The following is a 27,327-nucleotide window of genomic DNA, read 5'->3' as shown; positions in this document are numbered from 1 at the left end:
TAATGGCAAGTCTTTGGAGGGGAAGAAAGGGCACATACACTCAGATAAAATGCAACAGTTACAATCAAGACGTTTTTTACTTGCAAGGAGCATTAGGAACCAGCTAGAATTAAATCCTCCTTCTGCAGGTGTATTAGTTTGCTAGGGCTGCCATTACAGATGACCACAGACTGGGGCCTTAAACACCAATTTATTTTCTCGCGGTTCAAGAGGCTGGAAGTCCAAGATCAAGGTACAGACAGGGCTGGTTTCTCCCGAGGCCTCTCTTCTTGGCTGTAGATGGCCATCTCCTCCCTGTCCTCACATGGTCGTCCCCCTGTGTGTGTCTGTGTCCTGATCTCCTCTTCTCATGAGGACCCCAGTCATGGTGGGTTTGGGTCCACCCTAATGACCTCATTTTAACTTAATTACCTCTTGAAAGACCCTGTCTCCAAATACAGTCACATTCTGAGGTTCTGGGGGTTAGGGCTTTGACATATGAATTTGAGGGGACACAGCTCAGCCCATGACAGTGTGTGTGGAAAGGAGGGCCCAGGGAGGTGAGGTGAGCTGGGTGGCCCGAGCCGGGCCGCAGCAGACTGGGGCCAGCAGGAGCCCCGACTTTGTTCTTCCCGCCTGTATTTGCAGCCTTCCTTTGTGGCACTTAAGCATCAAATGTCTTAAAAATATCCAACGACAAGACCCAGCCCTGCAGCGGAAAGCTTGGGGCACAGTAGCCCAGCCAAGCCTCGCATAGAGCATGGGAACGAGGTATGAGGGAGAGCAGGTGTGATCTCGGGGCAGGGCGCCGTGCGTGGGGTGCACCTGCTCTGCAGTGGCTGTTGGTCCCGGGCTCTTGGCTGGTTTCCATCCTCCTTCCTCTGCCCCTTCTAGGCTGTTCTCACCCCAGCAGCCAGAGGGAGCCTTAAAAACCCCAAGTCGGTTCACTTCCCCCGTCCATCATGACTTTTCCCACCCCAGCTGGCTCATTCGGAAGGTCTCCATTCATTCTCCGGAAACTCGCCATGCCTGGCTCACTGGCGTGGCGCCCTCGGCTCCCTGGGAACTGCCCTGCCGGGAGGGGTCTGGAGAGGCTCTGGGACACCCGCCAAGAGAGCAGGATGTTTCCCCCAGTGCAACCTGGTTTCTTCGCTTCTGTCCTTCCTTCGGCCCAGAGACACCTTCTCCTGCAAGCCGAGGGCGACAGGCCCTGCACCCCAGCCCCAGTCCTACTTGGCAAAGGTGGGGCAGTTCAGTGGCATCAGTCAATTGCCACCCTTCTGCCCAGCACTCTTATGTTGAGCTCCTAGGGCTGAAGCAATCAATCCCGCCACAGCAAGGGGGCGGGAGGAGCGAGAGGGGCTGACACCTGCCTGTGCTTTCTGGCACCTGCGTAACCCCTGAGACCTGTACGGGTAGGGAAGGGGGGAGGCCAGCCTTTCCTCTGTGAGCTTGGAACTGCTTCCGGATAAATTCTCCCAGGGCAGGAGAGGGCTGCCCAGCCTGAGGATGTGGGAGTCCCCAGCGGTAGCCTGGTAAGTGTCCCTTAGCCAGGAATTGGGAGCGGCCAGTGGGGTGCTGAGCCTCCCACAGGCCATTAGAATCCAGAAACTTTGCGTCTACGAGGGAAGAAGGACCGAATGAGCGCGGCCTGCAGGCGTGTGGCCGCTGTGGGGAGGACTGTCTTCTCAGGCCAGGCCAGGCCACCGTCCTCAGGCTCCACGTTGTCCTTTGTCCTGGGATTCGAGTCATTCCTCCTTGTGAAGGATTTCCAGAAGGTTGGGAGAAAATGGAACACTCCTTGTTTGTCCTAGAGGGGTCCTTAAAACAAATCAGGGCTCAAGTTGACCCAGAGATGCTTGGTGTTAAGGAGTCTTCAAATGCTCGCAGACCTGCTCACGTGCTGTTCATTCGTAAGGGTAAGGAGAAAAATCTCATTTTCTTTGGCAGCAGAATTGCTGCCTCCCTTCCCCAGCTGAGATCCCCTTTTGAGAAACACTGTGAAAAGCTCCTGGGAGTGGGAAGTGAAGCCTCCAAGGCCGGCGTGGACGTCACAATAGCTGCGGTTGTCTGGCTGCTGACTGCGGGCTTTTGTTTGGTGTTCTGTGGGGTGTGTAAGTCTGTGGACAATGATGCCGTGGAGAGGCCGAGTGGGGCGTGTGAGCAGGGAGGAGGCCTGGCCCTGTCCCGGGGACTCCCCCACTTCTCAGGGATGCCCGACAAAGGGGCTCAGTTTCAGGGGACACATCTGCCCCCAGGCTGGGACAGGCAAGTTTGGGGGCAAAACCGCAAGCCCACATCTTTTTCCTGATTGGTGCTCACAGGGGTGTACAGGGCCAGGTACCCAAGGAGGGACTGGTCATCTGCCACCACCTGCCACCGCGCCTCTGGCAAGGCCGATTCTGCCCAGGTTCCCTGTGAACAGCAGAGGCAGGGATTCCCTGACGTGAGCTCGGTGCTAAATGTCAGCGTCAACCCCTGCTGCTTCCTCCCCGGGCTTATTCCTCTGCTCTAGTTTCAGATTTACTCGCCCTTGGAGAACCTTACTTCAAGACCGATTGCCCTAGCCAGGTCTTTGGTTTGCGAATTAATCAAATAATAATAGCGCTCCCTCCTGCGGGGAGAGGAAGCCCAGCAGGTTCAGCATCCAGCCAGCGAGCCGCCAGGAGGAGCAGGGACCAGGCCGTCCCCTAGGAGAGGTGGCCACACTTGCTCTGAATTCAGTGAACGAAGTTAGGCAGCAGGGCAGCCCGTGCGTCCCCCACCCCCGGCTGGCTCTAGGCAGGCTCAGCTCAGATTCCAGGCTGGGGAGCTGGTCCTGTCACACTTTGCCAGCCCCACTCTTTGGGACCGTGGCCTTGGCTCCCTAGGCTCGACCTGACACACTGGCCCTCGTCCCACCCAGGACCTGAATGGCTCAATGACAAAAGCCTTAGACAGAGGTGCACTGCCCTTTCCTGACTTTTAAAATTTAACTTTTTAAAAATTGAAGTCTAACACACATACAGAAAAACACATAAACATTGTTAAAGGAGAATTTTTTTAAAGAGTATAATAATGACTTGCAAATATAAAATGAACGTATGTCAGAGGTTTTATTTAATTCATTAACTAATAAGGGAACCAGTAAGATGTTACAACTGGTTCAAAGGAGAATCCAAAGCGCAGACGCATATAGGCATCAGGGGTGCTGGGATGAATTTGCTTAACACATGCAAAGTTGCTCAACATCCAGAGGTCAATAACCAACTGCAGCTGCCCCGGACACCACGTGCATTTTTCTGGACAAGAATCATTTGCATTATTATCAGTATTCTACAATATACAGAGTTGCAAAATAGCTCAAAGACAAAGAAAGGTGCATAGAATCAAATAAGCCTCAGGAGTGCTCTAGACAATACCCAGTTTCCCCTGAAGAAACCTAGTGATTTGGGGGTGCATTTAAAAGTATTTCACAATTCCCCCCTTCGATTCAAGTGTAAGGCTCGATTCATTGTTCCAAAGTGAGCACCCACGTAACTGCCCCCCAAGACAACACAGAACATCATGAGCTCCTTAGAAGCCATTCTTTGGCATTTCCCCAATCACTCATTATTCTTGCCTTTCTCCCCGAAAGGAGCCACTATCTGGATTTGTAAACCAAAGGTTAGATTTGTCTCTTTTTGAACGTCCTGTGAATGTAATTGAAGAGTATACACTCATCTGTGTCTGGCTTCTTACATTCGGCAAACTCTGGGATTCATTCACGCACGTTGTTGCGTATGTAAGTAGCTCAGTCCTTTTCACTGCAGTGTAGTACTCCACCGGGTGAATAAGCTACAACGCATCCATTCTTCTACTGGTGGGCACTGGGCAGTTTCCAGTTTTAGGAAACACTAGTGCTGCTGGGAACAATCTTGTGTGCGTCTTTCGATGCACTTGTGCTCGCCTTCCTGTGGGCTCAGAGTTGCTGGGTCATGGGGTGGAGATATGTTCAGCTTTAATAGATTCTACCTGTTTCCAAAAGTGGTTGAATAGATCTCCCTCCCACCAGGAGGTGGGAGCTTCCTCGATGCTCCCTACCTGGCATGGCTCCCTGTTACTGTCAGTGTGTCTTCCAGCTTCTGGCTCCAGGATCATTTCCTGAACACCCGTAAGAAAAATTTCCTCCTGGGAAGTTCAGATTCTTGCCTGCAGTGGTTTTTGTTGTTGTTGTTGTTGTTGCTTGTTTGTGGGTTTGTTTTTGTTTTTGTTTTGTTTTGTTTTTGAGACAGCGTCTTGCTCTGTTGCCTGAGCTAGAGTGCAGTGGCATCGTCATAGCTCACAGCAACTTCAAACTCCTGGGCTCAAGAGATCCTCCTGCCTCAGCCTCCTGAGTAGCTGGGACTACAGGTGTACATCACCACTCCTGGCTAATTTTTCTATTTTTTGTAGAGACAGGGTCTTGCTCTTGCTCAGGCTGGTCTCAAATGCCTGACCTCAAGCGATTCTCCTGCCTGCCTGGAGTGCCAGGATGACAGGTGTGAGCCACTGCGCCCGGCCATGCAGTAGTTTTACATAGGGACAGTTTCGGTAGCTGGAAGGATTCTTTTCAAATGTAGATCCTGTCCATTGCCTGCTTGGAGTTCTCCAGGCTTCTCATCCTTTTTATGATAAACTCCCAGCCTGTACCGTGGCTCCTGAGGCCCTCTGGCTCTGGCTCCTGCCAGCCCCTCTGCCTCATGCCCACCACGTGCCCTTTGTCACTGGCCCAGCTCCACTGACCTTCTTTGGATTCTGTAAACACACAAAACACACAAACACATCCCCTACTGTTTGCAACTCTGCATCTACTGCCCCTCTGCCGGGAATGCCCCTCCCCGGGTCTTTGCACAAGACTCCTCGACATACCATCTTGGCTCAAATGTCACCTCTCGGTGATGTTTTACCTGGCATAAGGTAAAACACATGCCTTCCTTGCTCACCTGCAGGGTCGTCTGTCTCGCCTGTGTTCAGCCGGTGGTGTTCCCATGGATCCTCCCCTTCAGGTCGAACAGGGACAGGCCAAGCCCTGCACCTGAAGTTTCGACAGGTAAATCAATCAATCATGGTTTTATGGTTTGCGTCAGGCTCTGGGCCTTGCCCCACTGAGCAGACTGATAACCAACTTGCCGTGTTGGTTACCTACCATTGGGCAATTTCAGAAGCAAGAGAGGCTTTGGAAGGTTTCACCAAAGTGTGGATTTCAGTCTCTCATTCTCCCAACAAGGACGTGGGATTCCCGCAGGCCAAGTGCTGGAGGTCACGTGGCTGGCTGGTGCCAGAATCGGGGTTGGGCCTGGCATCCTCTGACTCAGAGTTCAGTGCTTGTAACAATAAAAACCAGCACACGAAGCATGTGCCAGGCCTGTCTTGGGGGATTTGCTTCTATTAACTCGTCCCTACAGAGCCTGACTTTGAGATTAGGAAGCAAGGTCCAGACGAATGAGTGACTTGTCTACAGTCCCACGGCAGTGAGTGGCAGAGCAGGGCTTCCACCCCCAGAGCCCCTGCACCCAGCTGCTGCAGCAGACGGAAGACACTACAGGAGAAACACATCGTTGTTGAACCTTATTCTGGGCTGAGTCCTGTGCTGAGGGTTTTACATATGTTATCTCATGTCATCTTCTCGACACCAATGAGAGGGGCTATTATTAATATTTTGCTATACTATAAAGTTCAGGAGTCCCCAACACCACCCTCACTTTTGATACAAATTGCAAATTGAGGGGTCCCAGGACCACCTTCACTTTGACACCAATTTCAAGTTCAAGGTTCCCCAAGACCACCCTCAGGTTTGATAATTCATTAGAAGGACTTGTAGAACTCAGGAAAGCTGTTATACTCATGGTTATTGTTCACTGCAGTGAAAGGATGCAGGTTAAAATCAGCCAAGGCAGGAGGTACATGAGGCTGGGTCCAGAAGACTTCCAGGAGCAAGCTCCTGCGTGTCCTTTCCCAGTGGACTTGTGGGGACAGCCCTAACCTCTCCCAGCAATGATGTGTTGACAATACATGCAGAGTCTTGCTAACAAGGGAAGATCACCTGAGCCTCAGTATCCAGAGTTTTTAGTGGGGGTCAGTTGTGTAGGCACAGGTGAGCACCAGCACGGCTCACCTTAGCCACAAGCCCCTCTGGGGGCTGCTCTGACAACACGTGGTCCGTGGTTCCCAGCATTAGTCACGTGGTCAGCATAGGGTATCTGGCATGGCCCACTCCCCCAGGTAAACAAAGACACTCTTAATAGGCAAAACACTCCAGAGGCTTAGAATTTACTTCCCAGGTGCTGGGGGCAAAGGGTCAAACCTTTCTCCGGGACCTGGTTAATTCTTTACTGCGTGTGCCCATTTTGCAGAAGAAGAAATGGAGTCTTGGAGAGGTTAAATGACTTGCCCAGCTCACTTAGCTCCATTCAGGATCTGAGCTGTCCAACTCCAAGGTCCAACTTTGTGTTCTTCTTGGTGGCTTAAATGTCTCTGTTAAGCGGCAAATTAGCTAGGAGATAAGGTTTTTCCATCTTCCCATTTCTCCGCTTGTCAGATAATTCATGTCTAGAGGGTGTGTGTGTGCGTGTGTGTGTGTGTGTGTGTGTGTGTGTACAGGATCAGAGTGCACTACAGCTTCTGACTGCTGGGCTCAAGTGATCCTCCTGCCTCAGCCTGCTGAGGAGCTGGGACTACAGGCATGTACCACTGTGCCCAGCTTAGGGTATATTTAATTTAAGCTCTCTGTCAACCCTGTGCCATTAGGGAGGCCTGGGCAGGGCTCTGTTTGTCATATCCAGCAAGATTCCACTTCCTGTGGCCAAACTATCTCACTTGATGTTGTTGTTCCCGTATGATTACAGAAAACTCCAGGGTGCTTGGGATGAAAACATGAGCTTAGCACGTATTTATCAGGTGTCTGTGGACACCCGGCACAGGGCAAGGTGTTGAGCGTGCCATGGTGAACAAGTTAGATGTCATTTATGCCTTTTCGTGGAGCTTACAGTTTGCATGGCGGGGAGAAGGGACGCAGACAACTCTCCAGGTCACGTGCAGCGTCCTGGTGACAGGACAGATCATGGCTTCATCATTCCCCATCCCAGGGCACACCGGGCTCCATCCACAGCCCTTTCCTGGACAATATTTACTGAGTAGTTCCTCGGTGCCAGATGCTGTTCCATGGGAGGACTTTGGGGACAGAATGGTCAGCAAGACAGACACAGCCCCTGCCCCATCTGAGCTTCTCTTCACTTGAGTGGGAGACAAGCTTGTCTCCACCTGTCTTCACTCAAGTGGCAGAAAAACACAGAAATGTCATGAACAACTAGGTAACACAATTTCCCAGAGTGAAGTGACCCAGGAAGGAAAGAGACACAGGGCTGGGGTAGAGAATAGGTGTGGGTGGTCAGGGAGGGCCTCCTGGAGGAGGTGACACTTAAGCTGAGACCTGCAGATGAAGCAGGGCCAGCCATGTGAGGAGTGGGGAATGGTGCTTCAGGGAGCAGCATGTGCAGATGGCCTGGGGTGGAGAAGAGAACAGCTTGGCTGAGGGGAGCGTGGACTATGGAAGTATTTGGATGTCATGGAAAGGGTAGTGAGAGCCACTAAAGGTTCTGAGAGGGGACTGACATGATCTCCTTTCCATTTTAAGGTCCCTCATGGCTGCCATGTCCAGAATGGATTTGGGAGGGAGTGGGCAGAGGCAAGGGCGTGGTGTCACCAGGACACCGCACACGGCCTCTCACCTCTGGCTTGTGCGCAGGCTGTGTCCTCTGCCTGAGTCCTCAGCGGAGCCACAGAGCTCCAAGGGTGAGCCGGTTGCTCCTACTCTGCTTTTATGAGTCAGGTGACTTGTAAACAAGGTCTGACCTGGGAACTATCCATAACCTTTAAAGTGCACACGTCCACACCATTCAGATTCAGGCACAAGCCCCCATTTTCTCCACCAACTCTCCCAGACCATGGGAGGCTGTGCTCACTGATGTCCCAACATACCTCTCATACCCACAGAGGAACATGACGTTGGCTTCAGTATTGATTCAGGGACACTTACTCAATTTCTCTGGTCCTCCAATTTGTCTGGCTATATGATGAGCTAGAAAGGCACTCTGTGACCATGGATAAGTCATTTCATCTCCGAGTAACAGTAATTATCATGGTGATAAGGGCCATCATCTTTAGGCATGGCTCTGTGATGAGCACCCTTAAAGACCTTATGTGCATTAACTCACTCACGTCTCATATCCACCCTGTGAAGTCCCTTCATCGTCATCACCATTATCTTCACCATCATCACCACCATCATCACCATCACCATTATCTTCACCATCATCACCATCACCATTATCATCACCATCACCATCATCACCATCACCATTATCTTTACCATCATCACCATCACCATCATCACCACCATCACCATCATCACCATCACCATTATCTTCACCATCATCACCATCACCATTATCATCACCATCACCATCATCACCATCACCATTATCTTCACCATCATCACCATCACCATCATCACCACCATCACCATCATCACCATCACCATTATCTTCACCATCATCACCATCACCATTATCATCACCATCACCATCATCACCATCACCATCATCACCATCACCATTATCTTCACCATCATCACCATCATCACCATCACCATTATCATCACCATCACCATCATCATCACCATCACCATCATCATCACCATCACCATCATCACCATCACCATTATCTTCACCATCATCACCATCACCATTATCATCACCATCACCATCATCATCACCATCACCATCATCACCATCACCATTATCTTCACCATCATCACCACCATCATCACCATCACCATCATCACCATCACCATTATCATCACCATCACCATCATCACCATCACCATTATCATCACCATCACCACCATTATCCCTGTCATCATCTCTACCACCATCATTATCGCTATAATCACCATCAACGCTGCTATGATCATCATACAATCAGTTCACAAGGAGAAACTGAAACTAAGCAGCAGGTACACACAGACAGACAGACAGACAGACACACACACACACACACACACACACACACACAGAGAGAACAGAGATGGGATTTCAGCCCAGATGCTGTGAGAACACAGTGTTAGCCATAGTGATCTCCGGGACCTTGCTACTCACAGCGTGTTCCCTGGACAGCGGCTCTGGATCACCTGGGAGTTGTTGGAATTGCTGCATCTCAGGCCCCGCCCCCCCGGACCTGCTGAATCTGCATTTTAACAAGCATCCAGGTGATTTGTGGGCACATTGGAATTTGAGAAACCCTACTGGAAGGTTCTTTGTCCTTGGGCATTCTGGGAACTGTGACCGTTGTGTACAGGGTCGCTTTCAGTTAGGACAATATGACTCCTGCGTGCCCTTTCCTAACTATTCCACCGAAGCAGGGCTGAGAGTAGAAGTCCGTCCTTCCTTCTCAGAAGTGTCTCCTTGCAGACGAGGTCGAGTGCTTCTCAGACTACATGACCCTGTGGATCCCGAGGAGCCACGTGGAGGGTTTGCGGCAGTGGCTGGGCAGAATCCTGCACTTGCCAGGTAAGGGACAGTCAGCTGGGCAGGGCCTTTGCTGGGGGCGAGACCCCCATAGGGCCCTCACCCCAGGCCTTTTGCATGGCCTTTCCCCTGCCTGGAAGGCTCTGCCCCCATTTCTCACATTGGTTCCTTCCTGTCACTCAAAGCTCTGCTCAAAGGCCACCTCCCTCCCAGGCATGGCGACTCTCTTCAGTAGTCCCTGCCCACCTGGGTCAGTCTCATCCTGTCTGTCTCATCACTCGCCACCAAAGCTGATCTTCTCCCATCGTTCCCAGGCTTGTCACCTGCGACCGTCCCCAACAGAAGGGGGCACTGGCCTCGCGTTTCTTGCTTACAGCTGTATCTTCAGAACTGGGAGCACTGCCTGGTGCTTAGCAGACTCACAGTAAATATTTGTTGAAAGAACAAAAGGCCTGAAACCCTGGAGGAAGCGCCCACGTGGCACTGATATGCCCCCAAATCTAAATCACCCTGGAAAAGGAACGGAAGTGAGGCCAAAGGGGTGGTTCTCACACACCCGAAATGGAAAGCCGTCTCGTGCCTGCTGGGGGAGTGGCGAACCTACAGTAGCAGAAAACAAGGGCATGGTGTCACTCTCAGAAACCTTTCCACCAGGAGCTTGCAACAGAAAAGGTGGGGAAGGAGTAGGTACCACCAGGTGATCACCTGGAACCTTCTGGAGGGAATAAGAGTAGAGAGATGTGCGAATAGCCCACTTCCATCCGTGTTCTCCACCTCGGGGGCTGCAAAGTGAGCCTTCAGAATTCCTCGTCTCTTTTGCAGAGAAAGAGAAAAATTGAGGACGGAGGCTTTCCGATCTCTTCCGGAGTCTAGGAAAAGCTCCCAGGGTCCCTGTTCATTCTGGAAATTCTCAATGCACCTTCCGGGACTGGTGCAGCCTAAATCTGTCCTGGGAGGGTCAACTGCCCGGTGGCCCGCAAGCCTGTGATGCCCTGGGAGCGGCATCTGTGTATTAAAAGGCCACTTTTCCAGGAGAAATGCTGTGGATACATTAAGCTGTCGCCTGTTCTTTGGAGAGCCATTATTAATGGAAAACAATAGATTAATAGTTTTAAAACGCTTGTTCAATAAGTAATTTTTATGGCTCTGGATAGAGCCCATTAAACATTTCTGTGTGTTATTATAAAGAAGTTTTAAGCGTAAAATCATAAAGTCAATAATCAGAGAATTAGTCACAGCGGCCAGCCACAGGCCATTAGTTTTAGGCGCTGTCAGAGACACCTGTGGCTTTTGAGGGAGAGTTTTCATTTCACGCCGGCAGCGCCAGGTGGGGATGGAGAAATGACAGTGCCTGCCGCCTCCCACAAACTTGAGGGGACAGCGAGCAGGTGTGAGCGGCGGGGTGCCAGGCAAATATTTACGGAGTGCAAACGTGAACGCAAAACTAAAATGATCCGGGTCAATTTGCACATCCCTGGCGCAGACACTTTATTTCCCCAGTGATCTGCCTTTCAGGGCCTCCGTCAGCCGGAGGGGCGGCCTTGATCTCCTGCTAAAGATAGCGGTGGGAGCTGCGCGTGCTTTTGAAAGGAAAGCGTGTCACCAGAGAATCCCCCGCGTAAAGCTGCCGGAGCTGGTTTCTGAAATAGCGTATTCATCTCCCATCCCATGCACAATTGAGCCAAGTATTTGAAAATGAAACTGTGAGCTTTTAAAAATGACTTTTAAAAAAACCATGACAAAAGCAATACAAGATAATTACGCAAACTAGAGGAAATCAAAGGAGATAATGAAAACGGCCCGTAATCCCTCTGCCCAGAGATATTCCTCTTTATGTTTCACTCATTGAACAAACATTTGTCGAGAGCCCCCAGCATGCCAGACACAGCGCAAGGCACCAGAGATGCAGGCTGCACAGAACAGACAGACACCCCTGGCCCCGTGGAGCTGACATTTCAGCAGAGGGTGACAAACAATAAATGTAACAAATAAGACAATGAGAAGCAGGTTAGAGAGCAATCAGTGCTGCAGAAAGGGAGGCAGAAGAATAGGATAAAGGTGGCCTTAAGAGGGTGGTCAGGGTGGGCTTCATTGGGAAGGTGACCCAAAGGAGGTGGGGGAGTGAGCCCTGCATGTGCCAAGGCAGAAGAGGATTCCAGGCAGAGGGCATAGCCAGTGCAAAGGCCCTGAGGCAGAAGTGTGCCTGGGATGCCTGAGAAATAGCAGGGGGGCCGGTGTGGCTGGAGCAGAGGGAGGGAGGTGAAGAGAAGGGGAGAGGACATCAGACAGGTGAGGGACAAATCACATGGGGTCTTTGAGGACTTTGGCTTTTTCGCTGAGAGCTTTGAACAGAGGAAGGACATGACCTAAGTTTTGAACAGGATCCTACTGGCTGCAGTTGTGGAATACAGATAACAGGGGCGAGGGAGGAAACCAGGAGACCAGAGAGGAGGCAGCTGCAGAAACGCAGGCCGGTGGCTGGGCGCAGTGGCTCACGCCTGTAACCCCAGCGCTTTGGGAGGTGGGAGGATCACTTGAGGCTAGGAGTTTAAGACCAGCCTGAGCAACATAGCAAGACTCCTTCTCTACAAAAAATAGAAAAATAAGCAGGTGTGGTGGTGTGTACCTGTAGTCCCAGGTACTCGGGAGGCTGAGGCAGGAGGATCATTTGAGCCCAGGAGTTTGAGGCTGCCATGAGCTATGATGACGCCACTGCACTCTAGCTTGGGTGACAGAGCAAGACCCTGTCTCTAAAAAAAAAGAAAGAAAGACCAGGGACCACAGTGGGGAGATGGCATTGGATTCTGGAGATGTGTTGAAGGTATAACCTATGGGCTTCCCTGTTGGTGTATATTGGTGTATATTTTTCGAAGCCTTTTTCAATTACTGCTTTTAAAAATCCCCTCCAGGTAAGGAGCTTCCAGGGAGAGCAGTTTATATCTGGTATCTGCTATTTCTGACCCTGCCAGAGAGGACCCTCAGTGGGCTCAGCCCACGCTTCAGTCCCTTTCTCCTCACAGGTGCCTGGGGGGCCCCTGACAGCCTGGATTCTTTTCTTGCCAAATGTGGCTACTTCCTGCATCCAGCTCCTGATGGTGACTTCATTTTTCGAGCTCAATACTCAGCCTGCTTTGTGCAGAAGGAGGTAGGTCTGGGGAACGTTGTGTGTGTGTGTGCGTGTGTGTGTGTGAGAGAGAGAGAGAGACAGAGAGAGGGACAGGGTCTTGCGCTGTTGTCCAGATTGGAGTGCAGTGTCATGATCACAGCTCACTGCAATCTCCAACTTCCAGGCTCCAAGTGATCCTCTTGGCTCAGCCTCCCAAGTAGTTGGGACTACAGGTGTGTGCCACCATACCTGGCTAATTTTGGGGGGATCTTGCTGTATTGCTCAGGCTGGTCTTGAATTCCTGGCTTCAAGCGATCCTCCTGCCTTGGCCTCCCAAAGTGCTGGGATGACAGGCGTGAGCCACTGCACCTGGCTGGAAACATGTTTTCTTAGGGAGACTTCTTGATGGGATCTCCTGGCATGTGTCCATTCTGGGAGACAAAAGGGGCTAAGCCTGAGCTCAAATGTTGAGTAAGGCGACCAGGCACCATTGTGCCTCTGCAGAAACCCAGCTGAGGGAGATGAGAGGGCTCTGCCCTCACAGTATTCATGGGCAGAGCTATGAAAAGACTGCTGGCCGCCTGAACCCCGCTCAGACGCTGCCTCCTTCAGGCAGTCTTCCTGACCATGGCCCTCCTCTGTGCAATGGCCCTGCTACTGTCATTGCACCTGCCACCCTGATTATCATGTGTCTGCTCACGCAGCCATCTCCTGTTAGACCAGCAGTCTCTGGGGGAGGAGGAGCCACACCCACAGTTTTGTTCCAGGGTCTGGCACACAGTAGGTGCTCAATAAGTGTTTAATGAAGTGAATAAATGGTGCTGAGGAGTTGCAGAGCCTGATTGACCGCCCTCGCTCGCATAAGCCCTTATGTGCTTGCAAGATATATGACTCTAAAATTTGCAGAAGTCAGATATTTTTGTATTCTTTTTCTTAAAGAGGCCCTCCCCACAAATTGCATGAGCTTCAGGCCCCGAGTAACCCGGGACCGCCCAGGGAAGGCTCAGAGAAGGGGATCTGGGAGCTGGGGGATCGTGCCAGCCAGAGGGAGGGAGGGGAGCAGAGGAGGCCGGCACAGCCCCGATTCCAACGCCCAGCTGCCTGGCTGCTGGAGGCTGCAGGTCCCCGTGGGCACTTGCTGCTCAGATTCCCGAGAGGTACAAACTGCCCCTCGGGACTGCTCAGATTTTCCTGTTCTCTTTTTCTCCTCACCTTCACTTCCTCTTTCCTTCATTTCTTTGTCAGCCCTTCCTTGACGCAGCCGGGTATTCCCCACGGGGCTGTGGTCTGTTGTTGGGGGAGGACTTTCCGGAGTAATCCTGCTTCTCCTCTTCCAAGCCCCATCAGCACACGTCCTCCCCAGGCCCCCCCGAAGCCCAGACTTGGGCTCTTCCTGTGTGGCCGAGTGAGGTCAGCCCAGGCGGCCCTCGAGGGACCCCTCCGTTTGACATCCTGGAAGCTCTGTCTTGCACACAGCAAGCACCAAAGCGAGCCAGACCAGATCTTGCATCGGTCCTGGGAACGGCCTTTGGCTTAGTCACTTACCTCCTCTAAGCCTCAACTGCCTGGTCTGTAAAATGGGAACAAGAGAGCCAACCCTATGAGGCAGTGGTGAGGATGAAAGCAGACGGGTGTGAACAATGTCTGTCAACTGTCACAAGCTCTTGTCCTGTCCAACCAAGTTTGACCTTCCTGAAATCCACAAATGTCTCCCATCCCTGAGGGCTTCCCTGGTGGGGGCTGGGCTGCCAGAGCCCAGAAGCCAGGCCCGGGGTCTCAGTTCTCCCCGGCCAAGGTCTTACTTCCCATCCCTCCCCTGTGAGACCTGCCCCGCTTCCAGGCGGTTCCTGTTGATCATATTTGCTGTGAACAGTCACTGACCTGTAATTGCAGCCTATTAACCGTATTTTCCTCTTTCATTTGTACACATGAATTTTGCCCTACTTCCAGAAAGCAAATTACAGGCTGGAAATCAGAATATCTCAAAAAGGGGCGACAAGGTTGGAGTGGAGTGATCACTACATAATGAAGTGTCCGGTGCTAACGTCGAGGCTGGGCCAAGAGACCGTCCACTGCGGACCCACGTTCATTCAGGTAGCGGGTTCAGAGGGCCTGGGAGGCGGTGGCCGAGGGGCCTCCCCGGGCTGGGCTTCTCTCCAAAGGCCAAGGCAGGTGGCCCTGGCTCCTGAGCCTCAGGACGTGGTTGGAGGGAGAGGTGGCAGCTGGAGATGCCGTATGACATCCTTCTCCGCAGACAGCCGTGGGTCTGGCCGGGAGCTGGGCCCCGCTGGGCTTTTGTCTGAGCAGGGAGGCCTGAGATGGGATGGGAGCAGTGGACTGAAGGTCTCTGAACTAGTGGCTCTTTTTTTTTTTTTTTTTGAGACAGAGTCTCACTCTTTTGCCCTGGCTAGAGTGCCGTGGCATCAGCCTAGCTCACAGCAACCTCAAACTCCTGGGATTAAGCGATCCTTCTGCCTCAGCCTCCCGAGTAGCTGGGACTACAGGCATGTGTCACCGTGCCTGGCTAATTTTTTTTTCTATATATATTTTTAGCTGTCCAAATCGTTTCTTTCTATTTTTAGTAGAGACGGGGTCTCGCTCTTGCTCAGGCTGGTCTCGAACTCCTGACCTTGAGTGATCCTCCCTCCTCGGCCTCCCAGAGTGCTAGGATTACAGGCGTGAGCCACCGCGCCCGGCCATGAACTAGTGGCTCTTGATTTCCCATTGTGGCTGGCTCAGCGGAGATTCCTTGTTGTCACCAAAGCTGCAAAATTGTATCTGTGTGTTCCTTTTGTCTGGATTGAAAAAAGTTGCTGGTTTGAAAGCTCTTTTTTAACCTGGGTAATGGCAAAGAATTATAGAGCTCAGATACGATCAGGTGTAATGTCTCTGTTGTAAAGATCGGGGACGGAGTGTATCCCCAAAGTCAACTGTGGGCCCCTCCACTGCCTGTGGGCTCCTTGAAGTTGAGTTTCTCTCTGGCCCGGGGGGAGCCTCTGTGAGCTAAACAAAATTTGGGTGTGGGGTGGGAGGGTTGCAAACCCAAACATCTGCAGGGAATAGCCCACAGCAGAAACGAGTGAGCCAGGCTGAGGTGGCCGTGGAGTTTTACCCATTCCTTCATTTATTCACCAAACACAGGCCACTTGCTTTGTGCCAGGCACTGTCTTAACCCCTTGGCAAATATTAGCTCATTTCACCTTCATAGCGATCCTACGCTGTAGGTGCGATTATAGCCCGTTCTGCAGATGAAGATCCAAGCAGAGAGAGATTAGGAGAATTGCCAGAGGTCCCGCAGCTGGTAAGTGGCAGAGCTGGGCTTTGAACCCAAGTACATCCGCCAAGCCTGGTCCCTGCAGAGGGGCAACCACCACTCAACCCCAGCCCCATCTTGCTGGATTTCCCAACTTCTCAAGAGAAACTGGAACTCTATAATTGTATATGAAATCCTCCAATTCTAAGAAGTTGACTTTAATTTTGTAAACACTGCGCGGCTCAAACAAAGTGCTGGATTTGGCCCGAGGGATATGGAAGTGCATCCCCTGCCTGAGGGGAAAAGGAAGAGAGAGAAGAGGAAGGGAGAAGCAAGAGGAGGAGGCTGGAGTGCTAATGAACCGCCATTCATGCCACAAGCACTTGTTGAGGACCTACTATGTGCCAAGCTCTGTGCTGGTGCCGACGGAACAGATCTGAGTAAGACATGGATCCCTGCTCCAGGAAGAGCTTACAATTTTATTCTCATCTGGTCTGAATTTGATTTTGTTTTTGCTTTTGTTTTTGTTTTTGGGACAGGGCCTCACTCTGCTGCCAGGGCTAAGGTGCAGTGGTGAGATCATAGCTCACTCACAGCAACCTCCAACTCCTGGGCTCAAGCGATCCTCCTGCCTCAGCCTCCCGAGTAGCTGGGACTACAGGCATGTGCCACCATGCCCAGCTAATTTTTTCTATATATTTTTTAGTTGCCCAGCTAATTTCTTTCTATTTTTAGTAGAGATGGGGTCTCGCTCTTGCTCTGGCTGGTCTCGAACTCCTGAGCTCAAACGATCCGCCCACCTCAGCTTCCCAAAGTGCTAGGATTACAGGCGTGAGCCACCGCGCCCGGCCTTGAATTTTAAAAACGAGCGTGCTGCGGCAGGAAGAGCGCCGAGAACCGCCACGGCTCGTTAGACCTGCGCCCGTCTCTGCAGCCCGCTCACTGCCACCTTGGATGCCCGAAGTCCTTTCCTTGCCAACCTTAAGGAGCAGGGCCGCAGTGGGCGGGGCTTTCTCTGCCCACCTGCCCACTGCCACACAGTGGCCACGCCAAGCCCGCTGTTCCTGCTCCTAAGAATGGCAGGACCCTGCCCCAGGATGCCCCAACATTGCAGCTGTCTGACTTTCCAGGACCGGCCACTTCCCTCTCCGCGCAGGGCCTGTGATTCTGGAAGCTGCCGCCAGGGGACGGCATTGCCGGTGTCACACGACGCCGGGCCGAGCTGCTGAGAAAAGCAGGAACTGCTCCTGGCCTAGGCGCCCGCTTTGTCTGCACGGACCTGCCCTCACTGGCCTCGGCGAGGGAACGGCGCCCCTCCCACGCCACCCCCGGACGGGACGCACAGTGGTGGACAACACACAAGCTACAGAAGAAGGGTCTCGGCTGCCCCCGCCTCCCCTCCGGCCCTGTCCCCCATCTGAGAACCTCATCGAATTGACTGATTCATTCTCGGTGACTTCTGCAGCTGCCGTTTCCGTGGCTGCACCTTGAACTTGCATTAAGTTTTAATTAAAGCCGTTTCACCAGCCTTGCCCTTGGCTAAATGCAGCTGTGGGCACAGGGCACATAGATATTTAATACTCTGCCTCTCCCGCTGATGGCGCGGGGTGCCCAAGGGTGTACCCGAGCCGTGCCCTGCTCGCAGCGATCCGCGAGCTCGCTTAAGTGTGCCCACAGGCCCTGAGCGGGAGGCCGCGCAATAACTATTCATTGCCCTGGGTTAAGTGTGCCCAGGGGCACCCGTAAACTCAATGCAGTGATTAGCGATTGCTCCCACTGAAGGCTGCCCGGGCTCCTGCGGAATGTCCGCGGGCCCTAAATATAGCCTCCTCCTGGCGACTTAAAGGGCACGGTGCGTTTAGGCTGCGCCGGATCACACTTTCCCTTTCTTCTTTGAGCAGAATCGCTCCCCTCCTTCTTAGAGTCCCGCCTCCAGGGCTTCGCTCCTTCCCCGGGGTTGCAGCAGAGGGACAGGGCGTGGCAGCCGCCTTTGGTGGGGAAATGCCCAATGCTCTACCTTCTCACCAAAGTGCTGGCATCGTCTCCATTTCTTCCGCTTCGCACCCCAAATGAAGGCAGCACCTCCAAAGAAGGGAAATAGCGGGGCTCACTCGAGGGGCTCCCTGTGGGATGTCCTAAGCCTGCTGCCAGAGGTGGGTGGGTGGGGCAGCAGAGCTGGGGAATGAGAAAACCGAGGGGCTGGGGGCCTCCTCTCAGGCCACCCTGTCTTTTCTGCTCCCAGAAGCCCCTCCCTGTCCCTGCCTTGGGTCAGGGAGTTGTCAGAGGGTCAGCCCCCTCTGGCCTTGGAGGAGAGACGCTCTGCTGGGCTATGTGACCCTGTCTGACAGCAAAAGCAAAGGGGAGTTGCACTGGACAGAACAGCTGGGTGCAGGGGGGCTCCAGGGAAGGTCTGCAGGGGGTGGGGGGCTCCAGCGATGGTCCTCTGCCCGCACCATCACCAGGCCCCTCTGTGAAATGGGAGAGTGGCGCCACCCTACGGGATGGCTGTGCAGCTCCGTGCATGCGGTAAGAGAACAACTGTCCTGGTTTGCAGGGGCCTGATCTAGCACTGAAAGTCCCCTTTTGGGGAATGTCCTCACTCCTGGGGAAACTGGGATGGTCACCCTGAGTACCTTGCAACTGGCGAGCACAGAGCACTCTCTCTACCCGTGCTTTCTGCATCCAAAACAGAAAGAAAAAGTTCAGGAAGAAATGGGTGAACCAGGGGGAAAAACCCAACGGGAGGCCTGGGGAACCGGCCTGGAGAAATGGCCCAATGGAAAGTGCGTGTCGGAGCCAGGCACGCTCCCTCCTGGCCCCGCCAGCTGTGCCCGGGACCCCAGCTGCCCCCTTGGCTGGGCCCAGGGCAGCAGCTGAGACAGCGACATTTCCCTGGGTCTGTTGACACTCGAGTCCCAGAACATAAATGATTTTCTTGTCTTAATGAGCAAACAACCCGGCACTGCTCTCTCGCCGGCCTCCTGCTGGGGTAATTGCCGGCGCTTATGTGCTCAGTCAGGGATGTTTGCTCACTCACCTTGCTTGCGGCTTGCCAGGAGACTTCGCTTCCTCTTTGTTCCGCAGGTCTCCCGGCCCCTGCCCCTGCTGAGCGACAGTGGACAGGTATGCGGGGCGAGAGCAACTTTCTGGAAGATTCTGCCAAGCCCAGTGCGTGCTGGGGTTGCTCCGAGGCAGGAGGTTCTGAGATTCTGTCCTGTGGAGAGTGTCAGTGGATGGCACCAGGCTCTGGCAGCCAAAGCTGGAGAGGCAGAGGCCTGAGGACCCCTGAAGAGGGGACCCTGACTTTGAGTGGGAGGCTTGGCTGGAAGCCTCTGAGGTCCTTCCCACACTAAGATTCTCTGCAAAGTTTGCGGTGACGGGGACCTTGTAAGGCCACCTGTTCGTAGATTGCACAGCTGTTTCCCTGAACTTTCCTTCGGCCGGTTCTAGGAGGGTTTCCCACAGCCTCCCGGAAGGAGCCAGTCCCTTTTCCATTCCACATCCCTTGGGACATCTGGAGTCAACGAGTGTGCCCTTCCTCCAGCCCTCTTAGGATGGGGGCTGGGGGACCCCACCTCACGGTCAGGCACCCACCTTTATTCAAGGCCCCAATTGCCAATGTCCCACTAAAGGGTGGCAGATGGAAGCAAGGCTCCAGTTGTGCCCTGCCTGGGTATCATACGGACGGACCAGTTGCATTGCTGTTAGGGCAACAGTACATTCATTCCTTCAGCCACCCTGTGCACCTGCAGGGCGCCTGCTCCCCTGAAGTACAAGGGTGCCAGTGTCTGCTTTGCCTTCTTCCCTGGGTGGCCTGCTGTCCTATCTCCTGGTCCTCCCCGTGGCCCTGTCACCTTCCTGAGTGTCCCCTCAAGGGCCCCTTCTCCTTGACGCCTAGTGACCATGTCTCCCTGGCCTGAGGGTTTATGAATGTGTCCTGTTTCTCCAGACTCCGTGGCTGCTGTCCCTTCGAGGGGAGCTGGTGGCTTCTCTGGAAGACGCCAGCCTGATGGGATTGTATGTGGACATCAATGCCACCACTGTCACCGTCCAAAGCCCAAGACAAAACCTTCTTCAGAGGTGGGAGGTCAGTGGGCCTCCTTGGTGGGCAGCAGCCCTGCCAGGCTTGGGGGGCCTCTGACACACGGTGCCCGGAGGAGCCATTTGCCACCCCTCCGGCGCCGACTCAAATGTCCACCTGCCAGACTGGACAGATTTAGGCAGGCGGCTTCGAAAATTGGGCCCCATTAGCGCAAAGTGCTCCGCTCGGCAGATGAGGGCTCCCGCAATCATGTATTCCGCTCGTCCTGATCATGGTGGCAGGAGCGTAATTACCATCTCTTTAAATAGCCCAAAGTTGCCGTGTAAGAGAAGACGGCTCACATGACATTTGCTCCCAGCTCGCTTCCTGCTAAAAATATCCTGGCTAAATAATATTTCCTGGTTGCATTGGAGCAATGGTCCCCGACCTGGGCTCTGTAACACGAGGGGGTTTAGTCCAGAGTCTCGTGCAAAGGTGGGGGGGGACCCTGTGGAGGGAGTTGGCATCTGGAAGGAGCAGTTTTAGTGGCCACAGGGGGACCTTCCTGCCTCGCCAGGTGCTGAACACCTCCGCCGAGCTCCTGCCACTCTGGCTCGTGAGTGGCCACTACGCCTATTCCTTACAAGCTGTTTGCCCACCGGGTAAGACCCAGGAACACCCCAATGTCCACCCTTCCGACTTCATCTCTCTCTGGTCCCCTCTGTTTTTCTTCCTCCTCTGGGTACCTTCGTCCTCTCTGACCCACCCCACCTCTCCCCTCCTTAGTCTCAACCTTGGCCATGCATTTCTGAAATGCTTGGGACAAAGAAGTTTGCTTTTGCTGGAAAGTGTGCGTGTGTTTGTGTGTGAGTGTGTGCACACTGGCAGAGTAGGGGTGGGTTGTGGAGTGTGGGTGAACAGTAAAATCACCTCCCAAAGGCCCGCAAACCTGGGCTCTGAGGACTCCTAGGAAGTCCCAAGGTGGCTCCAGGGAGCCCGAGAACAAAGACAGGAGAAGGTCTGCAGCCCCATCCATCAGACCTTCAGGGCTCTGTGATCTGAGGCGGTAGGGCCCCTGGATCTAGACTATGTATGTCACAACTATTTTGTTCAGCCTAGGGTGACACCATTACCATGTGCCTTATGGAAGACCACTTCCTACCTGTAGAGAATTTAAATTCTAAAGAACTTGGTATGCAAAGTTAGGTGGATCAAAGCCTTCATCCTGTGTGGGTAGATCAGAGATGACTTAGAATTTACATTTGTGTAGAATTTTATCATGGACTGAGTTTCAGGATCTGGGCTCTGGGGAGTTTCGGGGATTGGGTACGACCTTGCCAAGGTCCCCAAACATCTCTTCCTCTGTTCATGATGTTTGAAATCCCTTTACATGGAGACAGATGCTTTCATCTAGCAACTGCAGAGATGGCTTAAAATGTCCCCGTGAGAGGGCTGACGCAATGGCATTCTTGCTAAAGTGTAAACAACTGATATGAGCTGTATTTCTTCAGAGCAGCTTTGGTAATGGAAGGGGCAATAGGATAGGTCACCCACGCTGGAGACGGTCTTGGCAGAGACATTTCTGCAGCTCCCCTGCTGGCACCTGCTTCCTTATGGGCCTTTGCAAACGGCAGGGCCCTGGCTAAGGCCCCGCCACCACACTCATCATGTGCCTGCAAAGTGTGTTTCCGTGTCACGTGTCTTTCCCCATCCCAGTGTCTTCCCAGCCAGAGTCGGAGGTCTTAGTTCACATCCCTAAGCAGAGACTGGGTCTGGTCAAAAGAGGTTCCCGCATCAAGGAAACCCTGAGCCTAAAATTCCTCCGAGTCCACGGGTCCAACACCTTCACGGTGACCGAAAACAGGGATTTTGTGATGGTCAGCATCCCGGCGGCTGAAGTGCTCCAGGTCCAGGTGGGTGTCCTGGTGGCATCTCTGTCCTGCCCTTTCCTAAGGCCCCTTCTCTGTGTGGAGTGGACAGCAGATCTGTGGGCCTAGCTGGGAATGGACTTGGACACTTATGGGCCTGAGGCCCAGCACTCTTGTCAAGGTGGTCCCCTGGAAGGACAGCCACAGGGCATGGGATGTACCCTGCCATGCAACTAATTCCTTGTTGACCCACAGCGATGCCAGGAGGGCCAAGGAGCCCCGGGGACACAAGCTTTCTATAGAGTAAACCTGAGCCTGGAATTTGTTGAGATGGCCACCCCGGTCCTCTGGACGGTGGAGAGCTTCCTCCAGTGTGTGGGTAAGTGGGGCACCATGAGGGTGTGCCTGCTGGTAGCAGGCACATGCCACCTGAACCCCCCTTCCCTGGCCCTGTGGTCCTTTTTTCTGTGACAATGTTTTGCTCCCTGGGCCCTGTAGGTCCCACACCCAACCGGGTAAGTGATGGTTTCAGACACATCAGCTGGAGTTGGCATGTAAACAAGAGTGCCATAGGAGCTAAGTGGTGAGGTGGTCCCTGGCTCTGAAGTCAAAGTGCCAGGAAGGTGGTACTGGGGGGTGACTTGATTTCCTAGCTAGCTGCAGAGCCTCAGCCTTTCCACCTGGAAAATGGGAATACCAGTACCTGTTGAGGAGACTGGATGAGATGATGGGAGTTAGGAGCTTAAAATGAGCTATTTCCACTTCGATCCGTCCAGCTCTTTCTGTGTGGGCTCCAGTTCCCCTGGTCACTTAACAGACTCCTTGGCAAAGAGCAGCACATGATACGACTTATTTCTCAACCCACGAGGAAGTTTCTAAACATGGTGTGTGTTCTCCGTGCCAGGATGCTGGAATTGCGTCTTGAAAGGGGTTTTCGGTGAAAGCGCAGCTACCAGACAACCTGGTATTCACACATGCAAAACCACCAGGAGCAAAACGCATTGGAAAACAGCGTAAGGAAATACACATAATTCGCAAATGATGTCGATCACTTTCATCTCATACTTCCTAACTGTCCTCAATAGAAGACAGACGCGAGGGAGATTTAACTCAGATGTTAATAGAGCAAGAATGCCCTGTTACCAGGATATGATGTTTCGGTGCGGCATAAAAATGTAATTATATTCAGAACTATATTTAAAAGATTAAAAGGGGGACTGCCTACCACATCTAGCCCCCAAATCAGAATTAGAAACAAAGAAAAAGGCAGGATGGGGGACGAGTTCTAAATCTGCTAAAAATGAAAATGTTTCTTCAAAGTTTTTACACATTTCGGCTGTTTTTATTTTAACAGCTTCCTGCAGTGATGACATTGATTTTGGAAAGGAAGGGTTAGAACTTCATCCAACAAATACTCACTAAGCACTTGCCGCGAGAGGCCCCACGCAAGGCTTAGGCGGGAACAGAAGGCGCTAGATTTGGTTCTTGCTCTCGGGCAGTGTCCAGTCTGGGAGGGGACATAAGAAATGTCCATGGGGTTATGCCAGGGAGTGGGGGTCCTTGAGGGAGAGGCCAAAGAGCAGATGATCTTTGTCCTGGGCTTTGAAGAGAGGGTAGGTCCTCAATAAGACGGTACTGAAGAAAATACAAAAATAGTTCAGCAACAGCAATAAAAACATTTTAGGAAGTTTTTTCTTCTTTTTGTCTCTCTGGAAAGATTTACACGGGGAAAGAATGTTCTCTTCCTCGTTTTATTAATTTAATATGAGCAGCCAGAATGAATCTCTCCCCTCTCTGGTTCCCAGCGCACCTTCCCTCCCCCTCCCCTGTAGCTTCTAGGTCTTTCTATTCTTATTACAGTTATTGGCACAAACTCCCGTCTCTCCCTCTAGTCTGAATTCCTGGAGCTCAGGGCTGTGCCCGGTTCAGCTTTTCCTTCCCCGCAGCCCTTATCGGGCCACCTTGCCCTTGGTAAGCATTTCACACATGCTTGCTGGGCTGCATTTTTGCTAGGAATATTTAAAAAATGTTTTGGACAGAGAACATTTTTCCTTTGTGAATATGTGACTAGTGGGTGGGTATATTAATGTGCTGGGATTGCCTAAACTCTCTGTGGGTACAGATTTTTTTTTTTTTTTTTTTTTTACTCTTTCTCCTGCCTCTCCCCAAAAAGTGGTTGGAAACTCTAGGACCAGTCCTCATTATTTGAGATCACAGCTGTGAAGAACAGCGGGAAAGGGAGCATCCAGCCCGGAGAACAGAAACCGAGGGGGTGGTTTAGATCCAGCCACATTTTAAAGCAGGGGTCACGATGGAAACGCCTTCCGTGTCAGGCAGGGGATGTCGGTACAGAGGCTAAGAACACCTGGGGCCTGGGTGCCGGATGGCAAGGCAGCGAAACTCAGTGTGGGGGACAGCAGGAAGTGGGGGGACCCCCAAAAAACAGCAGCCACCAGACCGCTCTAACTAGAGGAGCCTCATCTAGCCAGAGCTAATCCTGCCTTAACATTAATTTGAAAAGTGTTAACACCCCGCTGCACCCCCTGCAGGCCAAGTCAAACGTGTCTAAGGGCTGCATTTGACATACGGGCCAGAATTTGCAAGCCCTAACCCAGTGCTTCACAATTGAGGGCGATTTCTGCTTCTCAGGGGACACTTAGCAATGTCTGGAGACATTGTGGGTTGTCGTGACTCCGGGGAGATGCTACCGGCGTCTGGTGGGTCAAGGCCAGGGATGCTGCCAATACATCCTACAATGCACGTCTTCTCCCCCACACAAGGAAGTCTAGGAAGTCCACACCGAGAGGGCTGAGTCCCCCCTGCAGTGGTCAGGCAGGAAGCACTCTCAGTTCTGTGTGGGTCCTGGGGCTGGGCCGGTAGATTTGACCTCAAAGTAGTAAATGGCTCAAAGATGAAGCTGGCTGGGGCAGGGAGTCGGGGCCAGGTGCTTTTTGCAGAAAATCTGAATTTCTGTGATTTAATTTTAAAAATATATTTTGATGCACACATGGTCTCACAAATGACTCCAGGTCGGCGGTCTAGGAAATTCAGCCAATGAAGACAATTCCTAACCCAGTGTTGGGATTTGAGCTCCCTCGATTGTTGTCCCCCCACCTGGAGAAAAGGGGACACTCACGGTCTCTGCAGCAGGGTGTTGGGAGGAAGGCTGACCTCTGTCTCCTTTCTGGAAGGTTCAGGAACAGAGTTGTCTGCCTCAACTGCCACACCGAGGACTACTCTCCCCTCCCGGTCCCCAGGACCAAAGACCCCTCCAGCAGGAATGCCACCAGTGGCCTCTCCCCAGTTCTCAGCTGCAGGACCAGCTGCCCAGGAAGGGCTTTGGTGCCTTGGGCACCAGCCTTGCAGTGGGCTAGCCAAGGCAAGGATGTGTCCTGTGTCCTCTGCTCATGGTTTCCTCTGAAGGGTCTGGTGCCCACGAGGCATGGGTGGACCCCCTGGGCATCAGGCCCCCTCTTTCCACCCTTCTTCCAAAAAAAGCCCCACTCTGATCCCCGCCCTGTCACTGCCTCAAATTCAGAACGTTTCCCAGAGAGAGCTGGGCCCCAAGAGCTCCCATCCGGGGGCAGCCCCCTCTCACCTGTCCTGCCTGGATCACCCTCCCAGTGCCTTGAAACATGGCAGAAGGAGGCGGTGGGTGCACACCCCAAAGCACTCCTGGTGGGGTACCCAGAGCCAGGCCCAGAGAACCAGCCTGAGGTCACAGCTCCCATGGGCCCTTCTCTGGGCTGAGAGCCTCAGGGCGGCCAGAGCCCTGCTCTCCAGTTTCTGATGCTTTTTCTCTCTCCACCGCTCTTCACTGAAGAAGGAGCCTGGACCACCCCTGCAAACAGCCCAACCCGTGGGAAGAAGCTGGACATCCGCTGCCTCCCTTGTACCCAGGGCAGCTCAAGATCAGAGCGGTCCCCAGGCCCTCGAGGAAGTGGGGTTACCTGGACGCCCCCCGCCTTCAGCCACGCTCCCCTTGGAGTCCACAGGAGGTGGCCAGGCTGGTCCCAGGGCCCCACATCCGGTCTTCCCAAGCCCCCCTGCCCTGACTGTACCTTTGTCCTCAGAACTCTCCTCTCCTCAACTGCCTCCCCGGAGGTCTGAACGCTCCAAAGTGTTCCTGGTCTCAAAGCCATCTGATACCCTAGAAGGTCTAGAAACTGTAAGGCCTGAGCAGGACCCCTCCCAGCCACCAGGAAGTCCCCTGGTGCCAAGAGGGCTGTCGGCGGGGGATGCGGCCGCCACCAAGCCTGTCCAGGGGGAGGCTGAGCAGGCCCGAGAGGAGGTCCAGCCCTTGCCGAGGCCCTTGAGGGCCGAGGCGCTGGTGTCCCACCGTCACCCCAGACAGCCCCAGGAAACACCCTTTGTAATGGAGGTGGACGGGCCACCCCACAGAGGGCCTGGTCTCCCTAGGGAGGGGGCCAGAGGGCACCTGGATCTGTTGTCCTCAGAACCAAGTCCGGGCACAGAGGGGCTGGGACTCACCATCCTCCTGGGGAGAGAAGCCACATTTGCCACCCCAGGGGTGAGGCAGTCAGACCCCAGTGCCCGTGGGGGGGCCTTGAGACCAGAGCCCACTGGGTGGCACAGGGCGGTGCCAGCAGTGCCCCTGGCAGAACCCAGTCACCCCACAGCTCTGCCGAAGCCCAAAGCCATGTCTGGGGGAGGGTCGGACAGAGCTCAAAGCCTGGAGCCAGCCCCCGTCTTGCTGCGGGGCAAGGATGAGTGGGGGGCCGCACACAGCCCTCCGACTACACAAACACAGAGCCTGGGGGCTCCCACAGAAGCTTCATCCCCCAGCCTGGCCGAGCTTGGACACCCTTTCCCCACTGGCCAGGGGACCTCGCCCCGGCAGGGGCTGACAGACCCCACATTGGCCTCCAGCCCTGCCAGTCACAGGCCTCTGGAGCTTCAGAACAGCGTGGAGGGGCTTTCTGAGAGGCCCCCATGCTGGGCCTCTGTGGAGACTCCGGGGGTGAGTCCTGGGGGCGCCCTGGTGAGGACAAAGTGCAAGGGCATGGGGTGGGCACGCCTCCTGCCTGCCGGGGCCTCTCAGCAGGAGGGGAGCGAGTGCAGGACAGTGTTCCTCGGTCGCCCCGGCCCGCCCATCCACGTTTTGTGCTCAATCTTGCTGCCAAAGGTGGCGAGGCATTAGGGGCAGGACGTGGGCTCTGCAGCCAGGCCCACCAGGCCTAGGGTTCAAGTTCCAGTTCTTCCTCTCTGGCTGTGGGACCTTGGCAAGGCCCCAACCTCTCTGAGCTTCAGTTTCCTGGTCAGTCAAGTAGGGAAGGTAATAGTTCCTCCCCGGCGGGCTGTTGAGGCGCGAGGAAATGGACATAGAGCCTTTAGTGCGGAGCCTGGTGCCCAGCGTGCACTCAGAGCCTGTCCTTGTGGCGCTGTCCTGGCAAATCAGAGCAGCTGAACTATCCGCTCCCAGGCCCAGGGACGTTTGCTTGTCCCGGGAGAGCATGGAAGGCCTTTGACCACAGTTCAGACACCTCTAGGGGTTGGTGGTGATGGCGATACCATCCCCGGGTGTGTGACCCTGTCCTCGGGGCCTCAGGAGGCCA

At 53.6% G+C, this 27,327-nt stretch overlaps 1 protein-coding gene across 1 annotated transcript in view; it reads left to right on the top strand.

Annotated features, from left to right (window-relative positions):
- The first annotated feature begins 1,488 nt into the window (after positions 1–1,488).
- The window catches only part of C8H1orf127 (chromosome 8 C1orf127 homolog), a 57,918-nt gene continuing 32,079 nt past the window's right edge, over positions 1,489–27,327 (top strand). Inside the window, exons 1-12 of the mRNA XM_069479135.1 lie at positions 1,489–1,514; positions 4,929–5,029; positions 9,447–9,545; positions 12,524–12,648; positions 14,560–14,703; positions 18,947–18,985; positions 19,812–19,949; positions 20,461–20,545; positions 21,600–21,796; positions 22,007–22,130; positions 24,943–25,130; positions 25,575–26,753. Of these exons, the coding sequence (XP_069335236.1) occupies positions 1,489–1,514; positions 4,929–5,029; positions 9,447–9,545; positions 12,524–12,648; positions 14,560–14,703; positions 18,947–18,985; positions 19,812–19,949; positions 20,461–20,545; positions 21,600–21,796; positions 22,007–22,130; positions 24,943–25,130; positions 25,575–26,753 (2,445 nt within the window). The remainder of the gene's footprint in view (positions 1,515–4,928; positions 5,030–9,446; positions 9,546–12,523; positions 12,649–14,559; positions 14,704–18,946; positions 18,986–19,811; positions 19,950–20,460; positions 20,546–21,599; positions 21,797–22,006; positions 22,131–24,942; positions 25,131–25,574; positions 26,754–27,327) is intronic.

This window comes from Eulemur rufifrons, chromosome 8, assembly GCF_041146395.1.
Source record: "Eulemur rufifrons isolate Redbay chromosome 8, OSU_ERuf_1, whole genome shotgun sequence".
Classification (NCBI taxonomy): Eukaryota; Metazoa; Chordata; class Mammalia; order Primates; family Lemuridae; genus Eulemur; species Eulemur rufifrons.
This window is presented reverse-complemented; position numbering and strand designations above follow the sequence as displayed.